This window comes from Centropristis striata, chromosome 6 (genome assembly GCF_030273125.1).
Source record: "Centropristis striata isolate RG_2023a ecotype Rhode Island chromosome 6, C.striata_1.0, whole genome shotgun sequence".
Taxonomy (NCBI): Eukaryota; Metazoa; Chordata; class Actinopteri; order Perciformes; family Serranidae; genus Centropristis; species Centropristis striata.
In genome coordinates, this window is record NC_081522.1 from 39,436,766 (window position 1) to 39,455,117 (window position 18,352).

At 37.3% G+C, this 18,352-nt stretch overlaps 2 protein-coding genes across 2 annotated transcripts; one reads left to right on the top strand and one right to left on the bottom strand.

The window, feature by feature from the left end:
- Positions 1–1,624: 1,624 nt before the first annotated feature.
- On the top strand, positions 1,625–10,013 carry slc25a44a (solute carrier family 25 member 44a). Its single transcript, XM_059335597.1, has 4 exons — positions 1,625–1,857; positions 5,434–6,103; positions 7,165–7,292; positions 8,248–10,013. Exons 2-4 carry the CDS (start codon positions 5,470–5,472, stop codon positions 8,437–8,439), a joined length of 954 nt encoding a protein of 317 aa, XP_059191580.1. The 5' UTR covers positions 1,625–1,857; positions 5,434–5,469; the 3' UTR covers positions 8,440–10,013.
- A 1,028-nt stretch (positions 10,014–11,041) lies between these two features.
- skic8 (SKI8 subunit of superkiller complex) lies at positions 11,042–18,112 on the bottom strand. Its single transcript, XM_059335598.1, has 11 exons — positions 18,006–18,112; positions 17,616–17,665; positions 16,575–16,602; positions 16,303–16,408; positions 15,052–15,224; positions 14,691–14,839; positions 13,826–13,919; positions 12,784–12,877; positions 12,603–12,695; positions 12,428–12,506; positions 11,042–11,189 (listed from the first exon to the last, which is right to left on the bottom strand). Exons 2-11 carry the CDS (start codon positions 17,625–17,627, stop codon positions 11,100–11,102), a joined length of 918 nt encoding a protein of 305 aa, XP_059191581.1. The 5' UTR covers positions 17,628–17,665; positions 18,006–18,112; the 3' UTR covers positions 11,042–11,099.
- Between the last annotated feature and the right edge of the window lie 240 nt (positions 18,113–18,352).

The window sequence follows — 18,352 nt, forward strand, 5'->3', positions numbered from 1 at the left end:
AAACCTTTTTCTTTTTAACATGTTTAGTTTTGGGAGTCAGAAGTCAAACTGTTAGTAACAAAAAGACACTTTAAACTTTATATTCAAACAAAGAGAAAAGAGGTTTCACAGCCTCCAGAAAAATAGACAGGAGACAAGAAAAAAAAAATAATAATAAAATAAAATAAATGAATAAATACATAAATAAAAAAATAGATAGATAATTAGATAAATAAATACATATTTAGATAAATATATAATTAGATAAATGTATAAATAAATGGGGTGAACGTATGTTACTGTCGCTTTAAGAAGTGAAGGTCCCACGTGACAGATGTTCGTGCTGCCTTCAGGGAACCTCTGACAGAATCTGAGCTGCATTCAGGTCCGAAATAGAAACCGTAATTGTCCGTAAAAAAAACTTCAGTTCTTTAAGTTTGTTGGTCTGAAATACAAGTTTTAGATCAAGTGAAAACATTAATGTGACGGTTTAACATAAAACAATAATTTCACTGGTTAAACTTGTTTTCAAGAGCTTCCACTTATTTATTTATTTATTTATATATGTATTTATATATTTATTTATTGGTATTTCCTTTTGAGGTTATTAGTAATAAAGATATTAAACCAATGATCAGTTTATTAAATATAGATTTAATCATTAAAAGGCTGTTCATATATATTAATGGATGGATTATTAATGTGCTGATTTTGGAAAAGGGTTGGTTTTGTGATGGAACAACTCAAAAGATTAAAAAATTAAAAATGTATTTAAACTATTTGCTGATTCTAAGAGAAATATATTTGTTAGATTAGAATATTATTCATGAACAATTATTGTTTTAAAAATTTAAATATTAATCGATGAACTATAAGATAAGATAAACCAGAAAGAAAGGTCAGAATATATAAAGATAACATATAACATAAATATAAACTAAACAAGGGGAGGAAATAAAAGTATAGAACAATATCAACAATAAGAATAATATGTGTCGATATAAACAATGTAAACAAGATGCAGGGAAATTTATATTTATATATTTATTTATTTATATATTTATATTAATATTACACATTGATTACATTATTAATATCTGTCAGTCGGTGAATCATATTTTTTAAATTAAAAATCATTCTTAAAAAATATATTAAAAAATGTATAGAAAGTAAAATAAAATATTTAAATAAAAATTATAGTATCACACATTAGTTACTTTTTTCATATATGTCAGTCTGTTGGTGAATAATAAAAAAAATATATTAGTAATTATATTTTAAAAATAAATAAATACAAATTAAAAAAAGATTTATATAATATTACACATTAGTTACATTAATATGTGATATTTCCATAAACTTCAGATACTTACTGTTTATGACATCAATATCTCTCTAATATGTGTTTTTATTTATAAGGTATATTCAGATCATGAGGCACTTTAAGACTTTAAGACTTTAAATTGAATTCTCAGCTCTTATCCAACGCCTCAATCTTTAGATCTTCATCCTCCAAGATTTCTGACACACAGAGGTCAATTTATTGTTAAATTTAGGGACTTAATTATGGAATAAATACCTTTTCCCATCTGCCTGTATTTATGTTTCTGTTTATCTGTTCTCTGGACTCCCACGGAGGCCCCGGGCCGTGAACGCAGCGTCACATTTCAGAGCAGGAACTCAGAGGTCAGCTGGTCGCAGCAGAGGCGCTGCTGCAGCTTCTTTATTTCACTTTATTTCTATTTTCTTTCACTCAGAAACAGACTGAGATGTTTTCAGCAGCGAGCCACGGCCCGTGACCTCTCCCCTCGGGCCGTGTAAGTGTCCGCCGTCTGTCGGACGGTGGGTTCGGCCCCGCAGCGGACCGAGCCCGGACAGGTGAGATACACCTTTAGTTTAACACTAACTTACTTTAGAACCCTGAACCAGTTTGTTCTGGTCTCATTTAGCTGCTGTTAGCGCGATAAACCTGGACGAGGACACGATGTGACATTGCACGTGCTTCCGCTTTCCTGCAGAAAAAACAACAACAAAAATATTTTTTTTTTACTTCCAAATGTTGTTGATTTTACCGAGAAGCTGCAGAATGAAGATAAAGCTGATATAAGTTAGCTGCAAACACGAGATCAGAGCTTTCTGCTCTTTGTTTTCTCTCACATGGAGCCGAGTAGAGCCGAGTAAGGCCGAGTCCAGCCGAACAGGCCCGAGCCGAGCAGGGCCGCTGCCAGGAAACAAAGGTCCCACTGGGCCCCAACCCCGGGGGACCTAACCCTGCTGCAAACTACAATAGGCGTGTTTCCACCGAGTAGTTTTTGGAAAGTGTCTGAGTGTTTTGGCTCCGCCCACTAGTTATTTCCCCTCTGCCTCTGTTTCCATACAGGTTCTTTTTTAGCGGCTAACCAACGGAGTTAATGTGACAACTAGTGATGGGATGATGATACTTCAAGGAGTGTATTGACACACTACACAAACTGTGTCATCACTGTATTGACACTGTGTTGGTCACTCAATAGTGCCCCCTGCAGTAGTTATAAAATCATTGGAGGTAAACAAAACGAAAATGAAATGGAAAAGCTAACATGCTGCAAACCCAACATCAGCCTGTGAAATATTTAATCGCCAGTCCTTTACTTAAAATATGATCTCATCATTGTATAATTTCATTTGCTGAGTTCAATTTGTTTGCTGAGTTAAGTTGTTCATGAGAAGAGTTTATGATTTGCTTAAAACCTTGTTTGTGTAAATGCTAAACTGAGTTGGTATGTAAAATATAGCGAATTAGTCTGTAATAAAATTCAGAGTTAAATTATTTCAGACTGGGGAAAACTTCTTGGAATGATCCATGAAGTCAGTGGAACAAGGTGAGGCCAAGCAAAAATCCAACAGCAACACTCCATCCAACAAACCCACAACATGTTGATACAGTTTGTTCCCTTGTAAACACACTTTAAAGCGATACACGCACCAATACGGGGTTTCACTCTTGTGTGCTCGGCACAGTGCTGACGCACCAGTGTTGTTCGTCCCATCACTAGTGACAACGGACCGAGGCAGCAAGCAGTGTTGCCGACTTAGTGACTTTGTCTCTATATTTAGCGACTATTCAGAACATAGATTGTATAAATAACAGACGTAGTCACGTCCCCTGTTGGTTTGTGGCCCGTTGGAAGCATCGAGCACCTCAACCTGACTGACATGTAAAATTATCAAAGAATAAGAAATGACCCCCAAAAAACCCCCAAAAGTCACAAAATGACCCCAATAAACATATAAAATTACCAAAAAAGATGCTAAACTTCCCAAAAAGTCACAAAATGACCCCCCCCCAAAAATGTAAAATTACCAAAAAAGATGCTAAATTGACCTCAGAAAACTGAGCAGCGACTCCTTGGAGTGTCTGTTAGTCCAACCAAACACTGAACAAGACATTTAATGAACAAAATGTTCAAATAAACTGTCATTAAGTCAAAATACAGTGAAAGGGTCAAAGTTATGAGACAAAACCGCTAAACGTCCTTTTTTATATCTATATAACGTTATATATAACTTTATTGACACGTTGCCGTGGATACTCATTGTTCTGCTTCTCTCCTGGTGACGGCTCGCCTTGTTAGTGACCTGTCAATCAAAGGTAGCCCCGCCCCAAATCATACGATTCTTTATCTTCTATTTTCTTCTAAATGGGGCCATTATTTACACTATTAACATCAGATTGTCTTGAAGAAGATGTTTTACTAGTGATTGAGACCATAGTGTTGTCCTGAAAAACATTTCTGAGGGAATAAATCAAGTGAGAAGTTTTCTCATTTTGTATTGAAATGAATGGACAAAAATGCTTTTGCAGCCACCGTCAGCGCCCCCTGCTGGAGTCTTTGGTAGAATGCAGCTTAAGGCACTTAAGCTTAACACCCCTGGGTTTGGTGGGGCCCCTGGTCTGGGGGAGGGTCCTCTGCCCCCCCTGCAGGCTTTTAGTTTGACGTGTTTTGCTGAAAACTTTCAGGTCGGTCAGGTTTTGACCTGCAGCTTTTTAAAGGCTCAGTTCACCACAGAGTCTCCTGCAGTTTCTCTGTGAGCTGTTTAATGACACGTTTCACCATTTATACTGAAAAGAAAATAGTTTTCCCATAAATGAATCACAACAAGATCTGTGGATACTTTGAGGTAGGTGAAGTTTTTCTTTATTTTTATTATTTACTTTTTGGCGATTTGAGCGTTGAACGCCGTTGGTGTCTCATGTGAAAACAAAAGTAAATACAAACATCACAGAAGGATCATCCCCTCTGATCCGTCTCTTCTCTAGATGAACTTTTTTTGTTTTGTTTCTGCTGCTGTGAATGCTCAAACCAACTCTGGTGGACCAAAGAAGCAACGTAAAATGACCAAAAACAGCCGTAATATAATCACAAAAGATGTGAAACAACCAAAAAATACATAATATTAACAAAGAAACATGTAAAATGAATTTTAAAAAAGGTGTAAAATGACCAAAAAGACATACAATGAACAAAAAAGACTTAAATTGACAAAAAAAGACAAAATTACAAAAGAGAATACATAAAATGAGATGAGAACAACTTTGGTGTCCCATGTGTATTAGTAATATTAGGAGTAGAGTTGTCACGATACTAAAATGTTCAACTCGATACCGATACTCAGGAAAATATTCGATACTTGATACCATTTTCGATACCACAAGGATAAAAATAAAGACCCCAAAATTAAACAGAAATATTTTTATTAACAAGAAAAATGCAACATGTAAAAATGAACAGAACCACAGGTTAAATATTTATAATAAAAAACAGTTATATAAATAAATACAATAAACAATAACAATTAGAACAATATTTTGAGGTTGTATGCTGTGCACAATATTGGGCAAGCTTGATAAAAAAAAAACAACAATAACTTAACTTAAGTGTTCATTCCTTGGCTAGGTATCGATACTTTTGAAAATGAGTATCGTATCCGGATACAACGTTTTAGTATCGATAATTTTTTGAGTATCGATACTTTTGACAACCCTAGTTGGGAGGCTAATTTAGATTTAGTAGGCTGTTTTCTCTTCATTGTAAGGCCCAAAATAAGGTCTGTGGCTCTATTCAGACGTTTTTCTGGCCAACAAAAGCTCTTGATCTGGTGTTTAACCCATTGAGGCCTGAAACGTGTGTAAAACCTCTGGGCGATTTTAAAATCAGCCCCTAAAACCTGAAGTTTTTCTGGAAATTCAACAGAAGTGTCAACGCTTCTACTAAATAATACATTTTCAGCCTCTGTAGCAGATAGAAATGAAATTCAAAAAGGATTTGAGAGCTTATACAAATACTACAAAACGACGTAAACGCTTTCCAGGCTTCAATGGGTTAAATGCGTCCTGACAGTCTGAGGATAATTGAATGATATTCTAGTGAAAGCAGCAGGTTCTTTACTGATGCAGAGTCTTGTTGTTTCCAGGTGTGATGGCGGTGGACTCGTGGCTTTAGCGGCACCATGCAGCAGAAAGGAGCCATCCAGATCATCGAGTGGGAGGACCTGGACAAGAGGAAGTTCTACTCGCTGGGCGTGTTCATGACCCTGACCACGCGGGCCACCGTCTACCCCGCCAGCCTCATCCGCACGCGGCTGCAGGTGCAGAAGGGGAAGGCGCTCTACTCCGGCACCCTGGACGCCTTCTGTAAGATCCTGCGTGCGGAGGGCGTGCGCGGCCTCTACCGCGGCTTCATGGTCAACACCTTCACGCTGATCTCGGGTCAGGCCTACATCACCACCTACGAGCTGGTGCGCCGCCAGGTGGCCCAGTACTCGCCCAGCAACACGGTGAAGTCGGTGGTGGCGGGGGGAGCCGCCTCGCTGGTGGCGCAGACCATCACGGTGCCCATCGACATAGTGTCGCAGCACCTGATGATGCAGGGCCAGGGCGAGCACCTGACGCGCTTCAAGGCCAAACCCAAGATGATGCTCGCCACCACCAAGCGCCGGCTCACCTTCGGACAGACGCGCGACATCACCGTGCAGATATTCGCAGCTGACGGTTTCAGGGGGTTCTACCGAGGCTACGTGGCCTCGCTGCTCACCTACATCCCCAACAGCGCCCTCTGGTGGCCGTTCTACCACTTCTACGCAGGTAAGTTCACAACCACACCCGCTGGTTTGATTCCCTCAGCTCTTAGTTTCTCTGAAACAAACTCTGTGGTTTTGTCTGAGAGTCCGGTTTCTGCTGCTGTGAACGCTCAAACCAACTCTGAAATAGGAAATAGAAATATGATATAGAATGCCCGAAAAAAATCCCTTTGGGCATCCTGGTTATTACCCCCTAACCCTTGTAATTAGGATTTGGTGTCTAGAGCCGTGTTTCCACTAGGGGGAAAAGTGTCCACCGGGCAAGTCTCAGGCCACGCCCTCTCAAAAGTCCACTCACTCTGCGTGTTTCAACTAGAAGTTAGTCCCCAGAGGGATTTAGAGAATCCAGAGGTGGCGTATGTTTATCCTGTCGCTAACTGTGCACAATGTCAGCGGCTGATTCTAAACAAAGCAGCATGGCTAATTATGCACAGCTTCTCCGCTGATCATAAACATAGTGATGGTGAATTAACCAGCATCACTAACTGTGCACAGAGTGTCTGGTGCTTGTTGTAAACAAACAGAGATCACTAGGTGAACACCTCCTGCAGCAGCAGCACATACACACTGTACTGCTACAGAGCTAACTGTTAGCCTGTTAGCACATGCACACTGTACTGCTACAGAGCTAACTGTGGCTAACTACCACTAACGGAGGCTCTTCTTAAGGAGCCGGGGGCCGGCTAGTTAAGCAGAGTAAGAAGGAGTCGCTGGATCTGTCTCCAGTTGCTTTCTTGAAAAATAGTCGCTAAGGGGGTCTGAAAAGTTGCTAAGTTGCCAACACTGCTTCGCCAGCTTTTACAAATGTCGCGTGTTGTTGAGTACTACGTCACATCCTGCTTAGTGTTCTATCCAATCAGTAACCAGGCTTTTTTCAGGGGAGAAAAACAGCCCTGCTCTTCTACAGGGACGAAAAAAGTCCCGTCAAAAGCCGGCTCTGGATGGCTCGTATTCAAATTAGTCCCCTCACAGACGGACCAATGTGTTGATCCAAATAAATGTCACTACAGACCACTAACACTAGGGTTAGACTAACCCTAACCCTGACCTGCCTCGTCCCCACAGAGCAGCTGTCCCTGATGGCGCCCAGCGAGGTCCCTCACCTGCTCCTGCAGGCGGTGGCGGGACCGATGGCAGCAGCCACCGCCTCCAGCATCACCAACCCCATGGACGTGGTGCGGGCCAGAGTCCAGGTACAGCTGGAACCTCCATTTACAGCTTTTATAGGGGGAAATTATATCAATAAATAAAACCTAAAAGATTTTATCACATGCAAACCTTTTAATAGAAATGTTTTTATCCAGTGACGGATCATCAAGTTATGAGGAGACTAACAAATAGGTTTAATAATTAAAATATTAAAATATTTTTGGTGTGTAGATGAAAACATCAGAATAAACTAACATTGTGATCAGGTTTTAATGAGTATTTAAATAAATAAATCCTGTTTGTAAACATTTTTTATAATATAATAATTTATATTCATAATGTTACTTTACTCTAAAACATCTTCAGCTCCAGGGAACGACCAAAACTAACAACAGTAGACATAAATAAAAAATAAATAAAATGTGTACATGTACAAAAATGAACTGGCAAAGCTTTATTTTAATTTTCTTATTTATTTATTAATTTCTAGGTATCTCATTGTTCCTCCTTCACACACACCTGGAGTTTATTAATAATAATAATTATAATAATAATAATCTGGTGTTTACCATCATCCGGCAGTAAAATAAATATATTTGTGAATAAATAAAGAGACGACTCACCCGTCTGTCTGTCCCCTGTCTGTCCATCTGTCTTTTGACCTGTCTGTCTCTCTACCTGCCTGTCTGTCTGTCTCCTCTGTCTGTCTCCCTACCTGTCCGTCTGCCTCTACCTGCCTGTCTCCCTACCCGTCTCTCTCTCCCTACCCGTCTGTCTGTCTACCTGCCCATCTACCTGTCTGCCTCTGTACCCGTCTGCCTATCTCTCTCCCTGCCCGTCTCTCTCTGCCTGCCTGTTCACCTGTCTGTCTGTCCATCTCTCTCTGCCTGCCCATCTGTCTCTCTACCTGTCTGTGTGTCGCTGACTACCCGTCTGTCTCTCTACCTGCCTGTCTCTCCACACCCATCTGTCTGTCCCTGCCTACCTGTCTCCCTGCAGGTGGAGGGCCGGTCCTCCGTGGTGGAGACGTTCCGTCAGCTGCTGGCGGAGGAGGGCGTCCGAGCGATGACGAAGGGTTTGTCGGCTCGGATCGTCTCGTCCACGCCGACGTCGCTGGTCATCGTCGTGGGATACGAGACTCTGAAGAGACTCAGCCTGAGAGCCGAGCTGGTCGAGTCCAGACACTGGTGAGACCCGCAGGAACCCGCAGGAACCCGGAGGAACCGTATTCCACCTCCACCAAAACGGGAACCAGTCTGTCTGTCGGACACTTTCTGCTGTTAAACTGAAGGAAAACTTCCTCTGGAGAGAAACAGAACAAACGTTCTAAACTGTGACTAAATGAAGTTTAACAGCAGCAGAAACCTCCCGTCTGCTTCACCGACGCCTCCTGAACTTTATGATTATTCAACAATGTATTTTTATTGCTGGTTGTTACGTTCAGGGTTTTTTACTGTGAATACTTCACGCTCTAAAGGATTCATTTCACCTTCAAGTGTTTTTTATCGTGCCTTCAAGAATAAAAGAAGAGACAGTAAATCTTTCATGGAATGAGTTAAATTGGGGCTGTAAGCATTATATATATATATATATATATATATATATATACATACACTCATGGAAAAAATGATTAGACCACCTTGTTTTCTTGAATTTCTTGTTCATTTTGATGGCCGGCACAACTAAAGGTTAATTTGTTTGGATAAATATAATGATAACAAAAAAATTAAGAGCTGATATCTAGACATTTTACATGGTTTTATTCATGATTTTGGTTATTATCAGAAATGATTTCATGACTGTAGATGTAAAAAATGACTAAAAAAAGACACAAAATGACCAAAAATAGATGCAATAATGACACATAATTACCGAAATAGAAACAAATTGACCAAAAATAGATGTCAAATGATAAAAAGACACAAAAACAACAAAAATAACTGATTTTTTAATTTAGAGCTGATATCTAGACATTTTCCATGGTTTTCTTGATAACCAAAATCATTATCAATTGTCTTTTTTGTTCATTTTGTGTCTTTTTATTGGTGATTTTACGTCTTCTTCAATGCATTTTAATGTCTGGAACAACTAAAGGTAAATTTTTTGGACAAATATAATAAAAATAGCTCATAAGAGTTTAATTTAAGAGCTGATATCTAGACATTTAACATGGTTTTATTCATAATAATTTTGGTTATTATCAAGAAAACCATCTAATTAATTTTTTCATGACTATATACATATATTTACTTCACTTCATGGTTCACTTGTTATTGGGATTATTGATCTACAGAAGGTAATTTATTCCTTTAATAACAAAGTTAAATTGTTTGAACCAACCGCTGATGTCTGTTTTCATTTCAGTGACGAGAAAAAATAAAAACGTACAGGCGACGGATTTAATTTAAACTGTGATGTTAAACTGTACAGATTGAATCTTTAGTGTAGAAGTGAAACCTGAAATATTCCAAAAGAATATTTAATAAAAAGAGAAATGTCCTGATGTGTTTGTGATGCAGAAGAACATACGTTATTATGATTTAATTTACTTTTTAAATACAGTTCAATGAGATAATTTACACTGTAAAAAAAGAAGTTATTTTACTGCTTTCTTGTTTATTCTACATTAAGTGCAAATGCAATAAAAAAGTTTTTTTTCATGACTTCTGCAGATTTAATAAATAATAAACTTAAGTCTTCAGTGCCACGATGTATTCACAGAAACCTGCCGAGTGTTTGAGAATAAAGAGTCTGAATCACTGCAACGACTGGTTTTATAAACATTCTGCTATAACTGTTATTTTACCTGCTCACACAAACAACAACCTGCTCTCTCTCACACACACACACACACACACACACACACACACACACACACACAGAAACACAACCTGCTCTCTCACACACAACCTGCAGACACAACAAACAACCTGCACATACAAACAACCTGCTCACACACTCACAAACAACCTGCAGACACACACAACCCGTACACACAAACAACAAACAACCTGCTCACACAAACAACAAACAACCTGCAGACACACACACAACCTGCAGACACACAAACAACCTGCAGGCACACACACAACCTGCTCACATAAACAAACAACCTACTCACACACACAACAACCTGCTTACACACAAACAACCTCCACACACAAACAACCTGAATGCATTTAATGAGAATAATGTGCAGTTGGACGCATGATTTTACTTGTGTTCGGATGTTTTTTTTTATTGTCTTTTTTATTTTTTACATACTGCAGACACTGAAGTCCAACGGAACAATAAAGTCTAATAAATAAAGTTTAATAAAGTCTAATAAATAAATAAAGTTTAATCAGAGTGATCTAATCTCAGTGAAGCTGCAGTTCAGCTGCTGGCCACCAGGGGGAAGCACCACATCACACTGCTGCTGCAACAAGTTCATTCTAACTGTGGAGCCAAAAGTTATTAATTTAATATTAATGTATTTTGTTTATGCCCTTGGTAATTTATTTTGAAACACTTTAATCCTTTTGATAACTTTAATCATTCAGGTCGTCTGAATGTGTTCACTGTCAAACGTATTATTTTGTTATATTATTCTATCCATGGAAGGACAAAATAATATTTAATGTTAATTAATTACCTAATTATATTTATCTATATAATATTTTATCAGTAATTTACAAATTCAGGAAAAATAATTAGTGTGTAACTGATTAAAACTATTAATTTTTACTTTTGGAGAATACGTTTTTCTTCTTCTCAGGCGACTAAAGAAACACACTAGAAACCAAAGTAGAAAAGAAACATTTTATTCACACGTGCAGCTCTGATTCATCTCTCGTTCTCTCTCTCTCTGGTCAGACCGGACAGTCGTAGATGTGGATCGCTCGGTCGTCTCCAGCTGAGATGATCTTTGATCCGTTACTGTTGTATTTTACACTCCACACCTGAAGGCACCACGAACATTCAAAAATTACAATTCATTATTATCACACACAAAAAATTTTTTAGCAAGGAAAAACTGACATGACCAATTTAAAAGTGGTCCTTTGACATCTGCAGATCTCCTCTTTAAATATCCCGTCAAGGGTGAGACAGAAAAGTGTGTCTGTGGGTATATTAATGTGAGTCTAACTTCAGTGTGTTAATGTGAGTCTAACTTCAGTGTGTTAATGTGAGTCTAACTTCAGTGTGTTAATGTGAGTCTAACTTCAGTGTGTTATTGTGAGTCTAACTTCAGGAGGTTTAATGTGTTATTGTGAGTCTAACTTCAGTGTGTTAATGTGAGTCTAACTTCAGTGTGTTAATGTGAGTCTAACTTCAGTGTGTTAATGTGAGTCTAACTTCAGAGGTTCAGTGTGTTAATGTGAGTCTAACTTCAATGTGTTAATGTGAGTCTAACTTCAGTGTGTTATTGTGAGTCTAACTTCAGGAGGTTTAATGTGTTAATGTGAGTCTAACTTCTGGAGGTTCAATGTGTTAATGTGAGTCTAACTTCAGTGTGTTAATGTGAGTCTAACTTCAGTGTGTTAATGTGAGTCTAATTTCAGAGGTTCAGTGTGTTAATGTGAGTCTAACTTCAGTGTGTTAATTTGAGTCTAACTTCAGAGGTTCAGTGTGTTAATGTGAGTCTAACTTCAGTGTGTTATTGTGAGTCTAATTTCAGAGGTTCAGTGTGTTAATGTGAGTCTAACTTCAGTGTGTTATTGTGAGTCTAACTTCAGAGGTTCAGTGTGTTAATGTGAGTCTAACTTCAGTGTGTTATTGTGAGTCTAACTTCAGGAGGTTTAATGTGTTAATGTGAGTCTAACTTCTGGAGGTTTAATGTGTTAATGTGAGTCTAACTTCTGGAGGTTCAGTGTGTTAATGTGAGTCTAACTTCAGTGTGTTATTGTGAGTCTAATTTCAAAGGTTCAGTGTGTTAATGTGAGTCTAACTTCAGTGTGTTATTGTGAGTCTAATTTCAGAGGTTCAGTGTGTTAATGTGAGTCTAACTTCAGTGTGTTATTGTGAGTCTAACTTCAGAAGTTCCGTGTGTTAATGTGAGTCTAACTTCAGTGTGTTATTGTGAGTCTAACTTCAGAGGTTCAGTGTGTTAATGTGAGTCTAACTTCAGTGTGTTATTGTGAGTCTAACTTCAGTGTGTTCAGTGTGTTAATGTGAGTCTAACTTCAGTGCTCCTCACCTGGTCCTGGTGGTCGAAGAAGGTGTTGATGCAGGCTCTGGAGCTGGCGTCCCAAACCTTCACACTCTTATCAGACGAACTGATAGAAACAGAGAGTTTTTGTTTTATATATATTATAAATACATCAAATAAATTATTCTATAAATCCTATAAAGGGGCTGTTGTTGTGTTCTACCTGGAGACGAAGTGCGTGTCGTCGGGAGAGAAGGCGACGTTTAGGACCCAGGAGCCGTGTCCGCTCAGCGTGCCCGCCAGGTTGGCGTGTTGCCTAGGAAACAACAACAACAGATCTCAGTTTATTAAATGGATTTTATTTGACTCTTTAACATCAGAACAAAGACAGAAGATGAACTCACACGTCGTAGATTTTAATGTATCCGTCGTCTGACGCTGTGACCAGCAGCTGAGAGTCTGGAGAGAAGGTCAGAGACCTGATGGGCATGGCGTGACCTGGAGACACGGGAAAATAAAATATTAATAGAGGATTAATGTCCTTCTTCATACTGAAACAGCTTCACTTCTTGAGTGCAGATTGATTGATTCAGTTTGTTTAAAACTAATCTTACAGAACTTTACGGGCTCTGAATATCTTCACATGTTCGCTATGAAATTATTAGAAACCTGCAGCAGGAAAGCTGTAAAATCTACGTCTCAAATCTTTCATTCATGATCACAAAACAAGATAAAACAGATAAAAAGATAAAAACACAAAATATGAATTGTTTTTATCATTAAAAGAACATTCAGTTATCGTTCATCATCATCAGAGAAAATAAACAAATATATTTTTTAACAAATACTGAAAGAAAACATTTCACATGAAGAAAAATTCTGGGGGGTATACCACAGATCTAGTGAACCACATAGAACACATTTCTGATGTTTAAAAATAAAATAAAAAATACTACCCCTGAATGTTTGTGATGGTTATTTGTTTTTGTTTTTTATTATTAGTTCTTAACCAGCACTATTAATGTCACAATTTTGATAAATTTGACAAATTTGTGTTTCTGTAAGCAGAAAATGTGTCTAGTTTATTTATTTAAAAAAAAAGAAATATCATAAACATAAATACCATAAACACCCAATGTATCGTGTATATATGTCATATCACAGATGTTTGACATGTAGGGGTAGTATTTTTGTTTTTTGTTAACATCATTATGCGTTCTATGTGGTTCACTTGGTCTGTGGTATTTCCCCATAATTTTCCTTGAGGGATAACTGGGTCTGGGTTCTTATGGGTTAAACAAATAAATACTGACATAAAACATTTAACAAGTAATAAAATATATTTCTGCCCAAGTAATCCACTTATTTAAAAATAATTACGACACTTCTAGAATGACTAACGCATCATTTTTAACCTAAATAAATAATGAATATGAATGTGAGGACCTTCCAGTGTGTGCAGCAGTTTCCCCGTGGCGATGTCGAAGATGTTGATGATTCCATCGATGGCGCCGCTCGCCAGATATTTACCATCTGGACTCTGAAGGAAAAACAATAAAAGATAAAAATCTGAAAATCTGGATCACAATGCCATTTATCATAATGGTGATGACTGTTGTAATGTGCTGTTGAAATGTGATTCTAAATAAAGACAAAATGTTAAAAAAAATAATTAAAAAAAACGAGCCCCCATTTCTGCTGTGTGGACATTTCAATTTATTTTGTAGCTGTAAACTTTACAACATGCTGGACATGTTCTGTAGCTCATTTTGTCTCAGTGGAAATAAATGTCAGCTGCTGGACTGACTGATGGGTTGTCATCTTCAGAAGTGTATGATTCAACTTTTGAATCATACACTTTTGTTTTTTAAGAAGGAAAAGAAAATTGCAATTATTGATTATATCAAATCGCAATACTTGTAGAATCGAAATGATCAAGAATTATGATACAATGGAATCATGAGGAGTCCATATCGTCCCACCCCGATTAAAAACAACGATTAAAAACCACGTTTAATCTCTAATGTTTTTTGCTTGTTTTTTTTGTTTTGTTCTGTTTTTCTGTAAAATTCTCTCCTTTTTATGCTTATTGATGTCCTCTTTTGCAACATACTTAACTTATATTGTCTTAGATTGAGTCATCTATTAATCATTATTATTATTGTTGTTGTTATAAGTGTTCCTGTATGTCTGTGTTTTATTGTGAAAAAACTTAAACAAAGTTTAAAAAAAAAAAACACGTTTAAAAACGAGCTTCAGACCTGAAACCAGAGAAGAAGAGTGTATCAGGATATTATTTCTGGATCCTTACGTAAGCGATACTCAGGATGAATTTCCCTCTGGTGTCCAGAGAATATTCCTTCTTTCCGCTCTCCACTCCGAAGATGTTCACCTTCCCCAGGTGACTTCCTGTAGCGATGTACTTAGAGTCTGGAGAGAACGCCACCGACCAGGCGTCCACTGAGGAAACAACAAAAAGTTATTATTATCACATAAAATGTCTTTTTAATGCATCTCTTCTCCAACACCAATAACACATTTACTGCAGGAGAAACACTGGCTGTTATCAGCATAAAGTATGTCTGTAAAGAGGAGACTCGGGGTTATCAAGAATGGCAGACATCCATTTGCGGCAAAATAAAAGAACATTAATGAGTAAAAAGCGCGCCCACCTGGTCCGGCGTCCATGGACTTGATCTGTTTCCCAGACTCCAGGTCCCAGAGTCTGATGTGAGCGTCCAGAGAGCTGGAGGCAGCGATGGCTCCGTTGTGACTGATGTCCACCGACACCACGCCCAACTGGTGACCCTCCAGAGTCCACTGCAGCTCCAGCTTCTCATCACACCTGCAGGAGGCACAGCATGTCAACAACAACAACAACAACAACAACAACAGGATCAGGGCAGGTAAAGGTCATTTCTGGAGCAAATTCAACAAGAACAGAACCAACAGCTGGTCACGGTCAAAGTTTTTATGAATGGACTAAAAACATCAAGTGTTGTAATATTTACTGTATAACAGCAGTGGAGACTCAGTCTGTCACAATAACATTTTAAAAAACCTGCAATGGACTGAAAAGCACAACTCACTGCACATACAGTCATGGAAAAAAATATTAGATCATTTCTTTCTTCAATTTCTTGTTGTATGTGTGTGTATATATATATATATATTATTATCATATACTCTTTTTGTGGACACATTGTTTAGTGTTGGGAGATGTGCTGCTGTGCTGTTTCTCCGTGAAGGAATGTAAGTGACTTCATAGTCTGTTGTTAAGTGTTTATATATATATATATATATATATATATAAATATATAAAAATCACTGATGATGTTGCGCTATCCGTGCTGTTTATATACAGAGAAAATGTGTTTCTCATCTCTGTGTTTCAGCATGAACCTTGTTCAGCCTGTAGGTAGCGCCATTGTACTGTGTGCTAGGCTAATGATAGCTTGCATTTTTCAGCTGTTTGGTTCCCTGAACTATTAGTGTTATTATGTGGATATTGGTGACTGCCTGCCTTGTAGTATTTCCACATGCATATGTGATTTAAATGTAACTTGGACTTACTGTTGTTACATCCCTATATGTGTAGATTTCCCTTTGTTTATATTTGAGATGGTTATGGCCTGTAATTATTATTTCTTTATTAGGTAGTAATGGAAATGTAGTTTTCTTGTTATTACAGAACTAACTAAAATGCTAAAGACAGTAATGATTCTGATGATCTTGGAGTGGAAATAAACTGCAGCATACAGGTATATGCATTTTTGTTTTTATTCTGTGTATTTTTGTTTAATATGGCTGATTTGTTTCTGTTGAAGTTTGACGTCTCTTGTATGATGTTTGACATATCAGGAATTGAATAAAAACTTTTAAAAAATCGGAGAATCTGGATGTGAGAACAGAAACTAACGCACCATTTCCAGACCTTCACCATATCATCCAGTGAACCGGTGACGATGGTTTCTGAGCCGTCCGCCTCACTTTTCCCCCACGCCGCCGTCCAGATGGCGTCATCGTGGGCTGAGAGTAAACAAACAAACAAACAATCAGGTTCACCTCTGATGAGCTCACAGGACTCAGTAGATCTACATTACTCTGTTTCAGTTTCTATAAAAGGCAGAATGAGAAAGAGTCAGAAACTACAAAGAGTAAATGAAAGTGAGAGTGAGGTCTGTTAGTTACTCACCGTGTTCTTGTTTGAACAGAATGCTGTACTGAAATAAATAAAACATAAAACAGTAACAGTTAATCTTTGAGCTTTTTCACACAGAAAACTAACAGAAACAGCATTTAACTGTTTTATTTTCTCATTGTTCTCTATGCACAGACACAAAATACATCACAGCTCAGAACCAGAAACACACAGTTCCATTAAAAACCACCATTATATACAGTTTGTGTACATAGAAAGGTGTATAAATATAACTTTTTATTAATAAAAGCACCATTATATACAGTTTGTGTACATAGAAAGGTGTATAAATATAACTTTTTATTAATAAAAGCACCATTATTTACAGTCTGTGTACATAGAAAGGTGTATAAATATAACTTTATACTTAAAAAGCACCATTATATACAGTCTGTGTACATAGAAAGGTATATAAATATAACTTTATATTAATTAAAGCACCAATGGCCAGCGACAATAAAAAAAAGAAATGTCAACGATGAGTGTAAATATGAAGCTATTAAACAGTTTTTAAATTAACTTTGATGTTAAAATAAATAACTGAAACATATAAAACATAAAAGGATCAAATGTGAACAGAATGAAGAAACTGAACCATCACAAGGTTCAAAATACTGAACATTAAATTAGGATTCACTCTATAAATTAGAACAATAACTAATAAAAACGGTCATTAGTTCCACCAAACTTAGAAATAAGATAAGATCTATATACTTAAAGATTCAAATTAAAAAAATTTAAAAAATCAGAGAAATTCAACTTTTTCTGGTTTCTGTCATTCTAACTGAGTCATTCTGCCCAAAGACTGTTGGAGTTGTTCTGACTGCACAGAGCTGCAGGATTTATAGATTTATAGAGATGTTAGGGGTGTTTTTTGTGTGATTTTGTGTCTTTTTCTGGTTATTTTACATATTTTTTGTCATTTTAATGTCATATTTGAGTTGTTCTGATTCCACTAATAGATTATATAGATTTATATTTACTTTATAAGGTTCTTATTTCAGTGAAATGCTTGTTAATAAATCTGTTTCTTACCTGAGTGCTCATGTTGTTTTTGGTCCTTTGAGTCTTCAAATGATTTCAATCTAAAAAAAATAATAAAAAAAAAACATTAAATTAAAGATATTTTCATCATCTTTTAGAGGTTTTAAAGCTTCCAAAGTTTGTGGGACAACAGAGGAAATAATAACAAATAAAAACAAAGCGCGCTGTTTAACTAAATATTTATATTTATATCTTTTTAAAACATTTCAATGAATTAAAAAGCTGAAACAGTCAGAGGGCTAACGGGAGCTAACGTTAGCTTAGCATGTTAGCGCTGCAGTTTTTCTGCTTTAACAGATTATCAGATGACTCGTCGGTTCTCCGGACTGACTCTGTTGTTGCTAAAGTATTTAACAGAAATATAAAATACATTAAACGAACCTTCAAACCTCCTGAAAACAGTCTGAGTTTAATTCAATGAAGCTAACTGTTAGCTGCTTTAAATGCGACACGCCATGACAACATCCGCTCTGCGTCTTCTTCGCTTCTTATAAAACGGCTGAGGAATCATGTCTGAAGCGCACCAGCGCCGCCAGAGGAGCTGTGGCGGGAAATAGCAACTGCATTAAAAAAAACACTGGGAATTATCATTTTAACCCTTGGGGGTTTTGGACTCCTTTTCATTCTGCCTGTATAAACCACTTACATGTTTTTTTTACCACGACCTGTTGGTATCATTGTTTTCAGCACAGCCTCACCTATATGACCTGAATATTATTTTTTTCATT

Bases quoted from the DNA above. Each gene is read 5' to 3' on its own strand.
- slc25a44a (XM_059335597.1), top strand. From the start codon at position 5,470: ATGCAGCAGAAAGGAGCCATCCAGATCATCGAGTGGGAGGACCTGGAC. The intron at 6,104-7,164 runs GTAAGTTCACAA...TCGTCCCCACAG, and splicing joins GTTCTACCACTTCTACGCAG to AGCAGCTGTCCCTGATGGCG. The intron at 7,293-8,247 runs GTACAGCTGGAA...GTCTCCCTGCAG, and splicing joins TGGTGCGGGCCAGAGTCCAG to GTGGAGGGCCGGTCCTCCGT.
- skic8 (XM_059335598.1), bottom strand. The intron at 15,225-16,302 runs GTGCGTTAGTTT...TGCCTCCTGCAG, and splicing joins ATGGTGAAGGTCTGGAAATG to GTGTGATGAGAAGCTGGAGC. The intron at 13,920-14,690 runs GTAAGGATCCAG...TTTTTCCTTCAG, and splicing joins TCATCCTGAGTATCGCTTAC to AGTCCAGATGGTAAATATCT.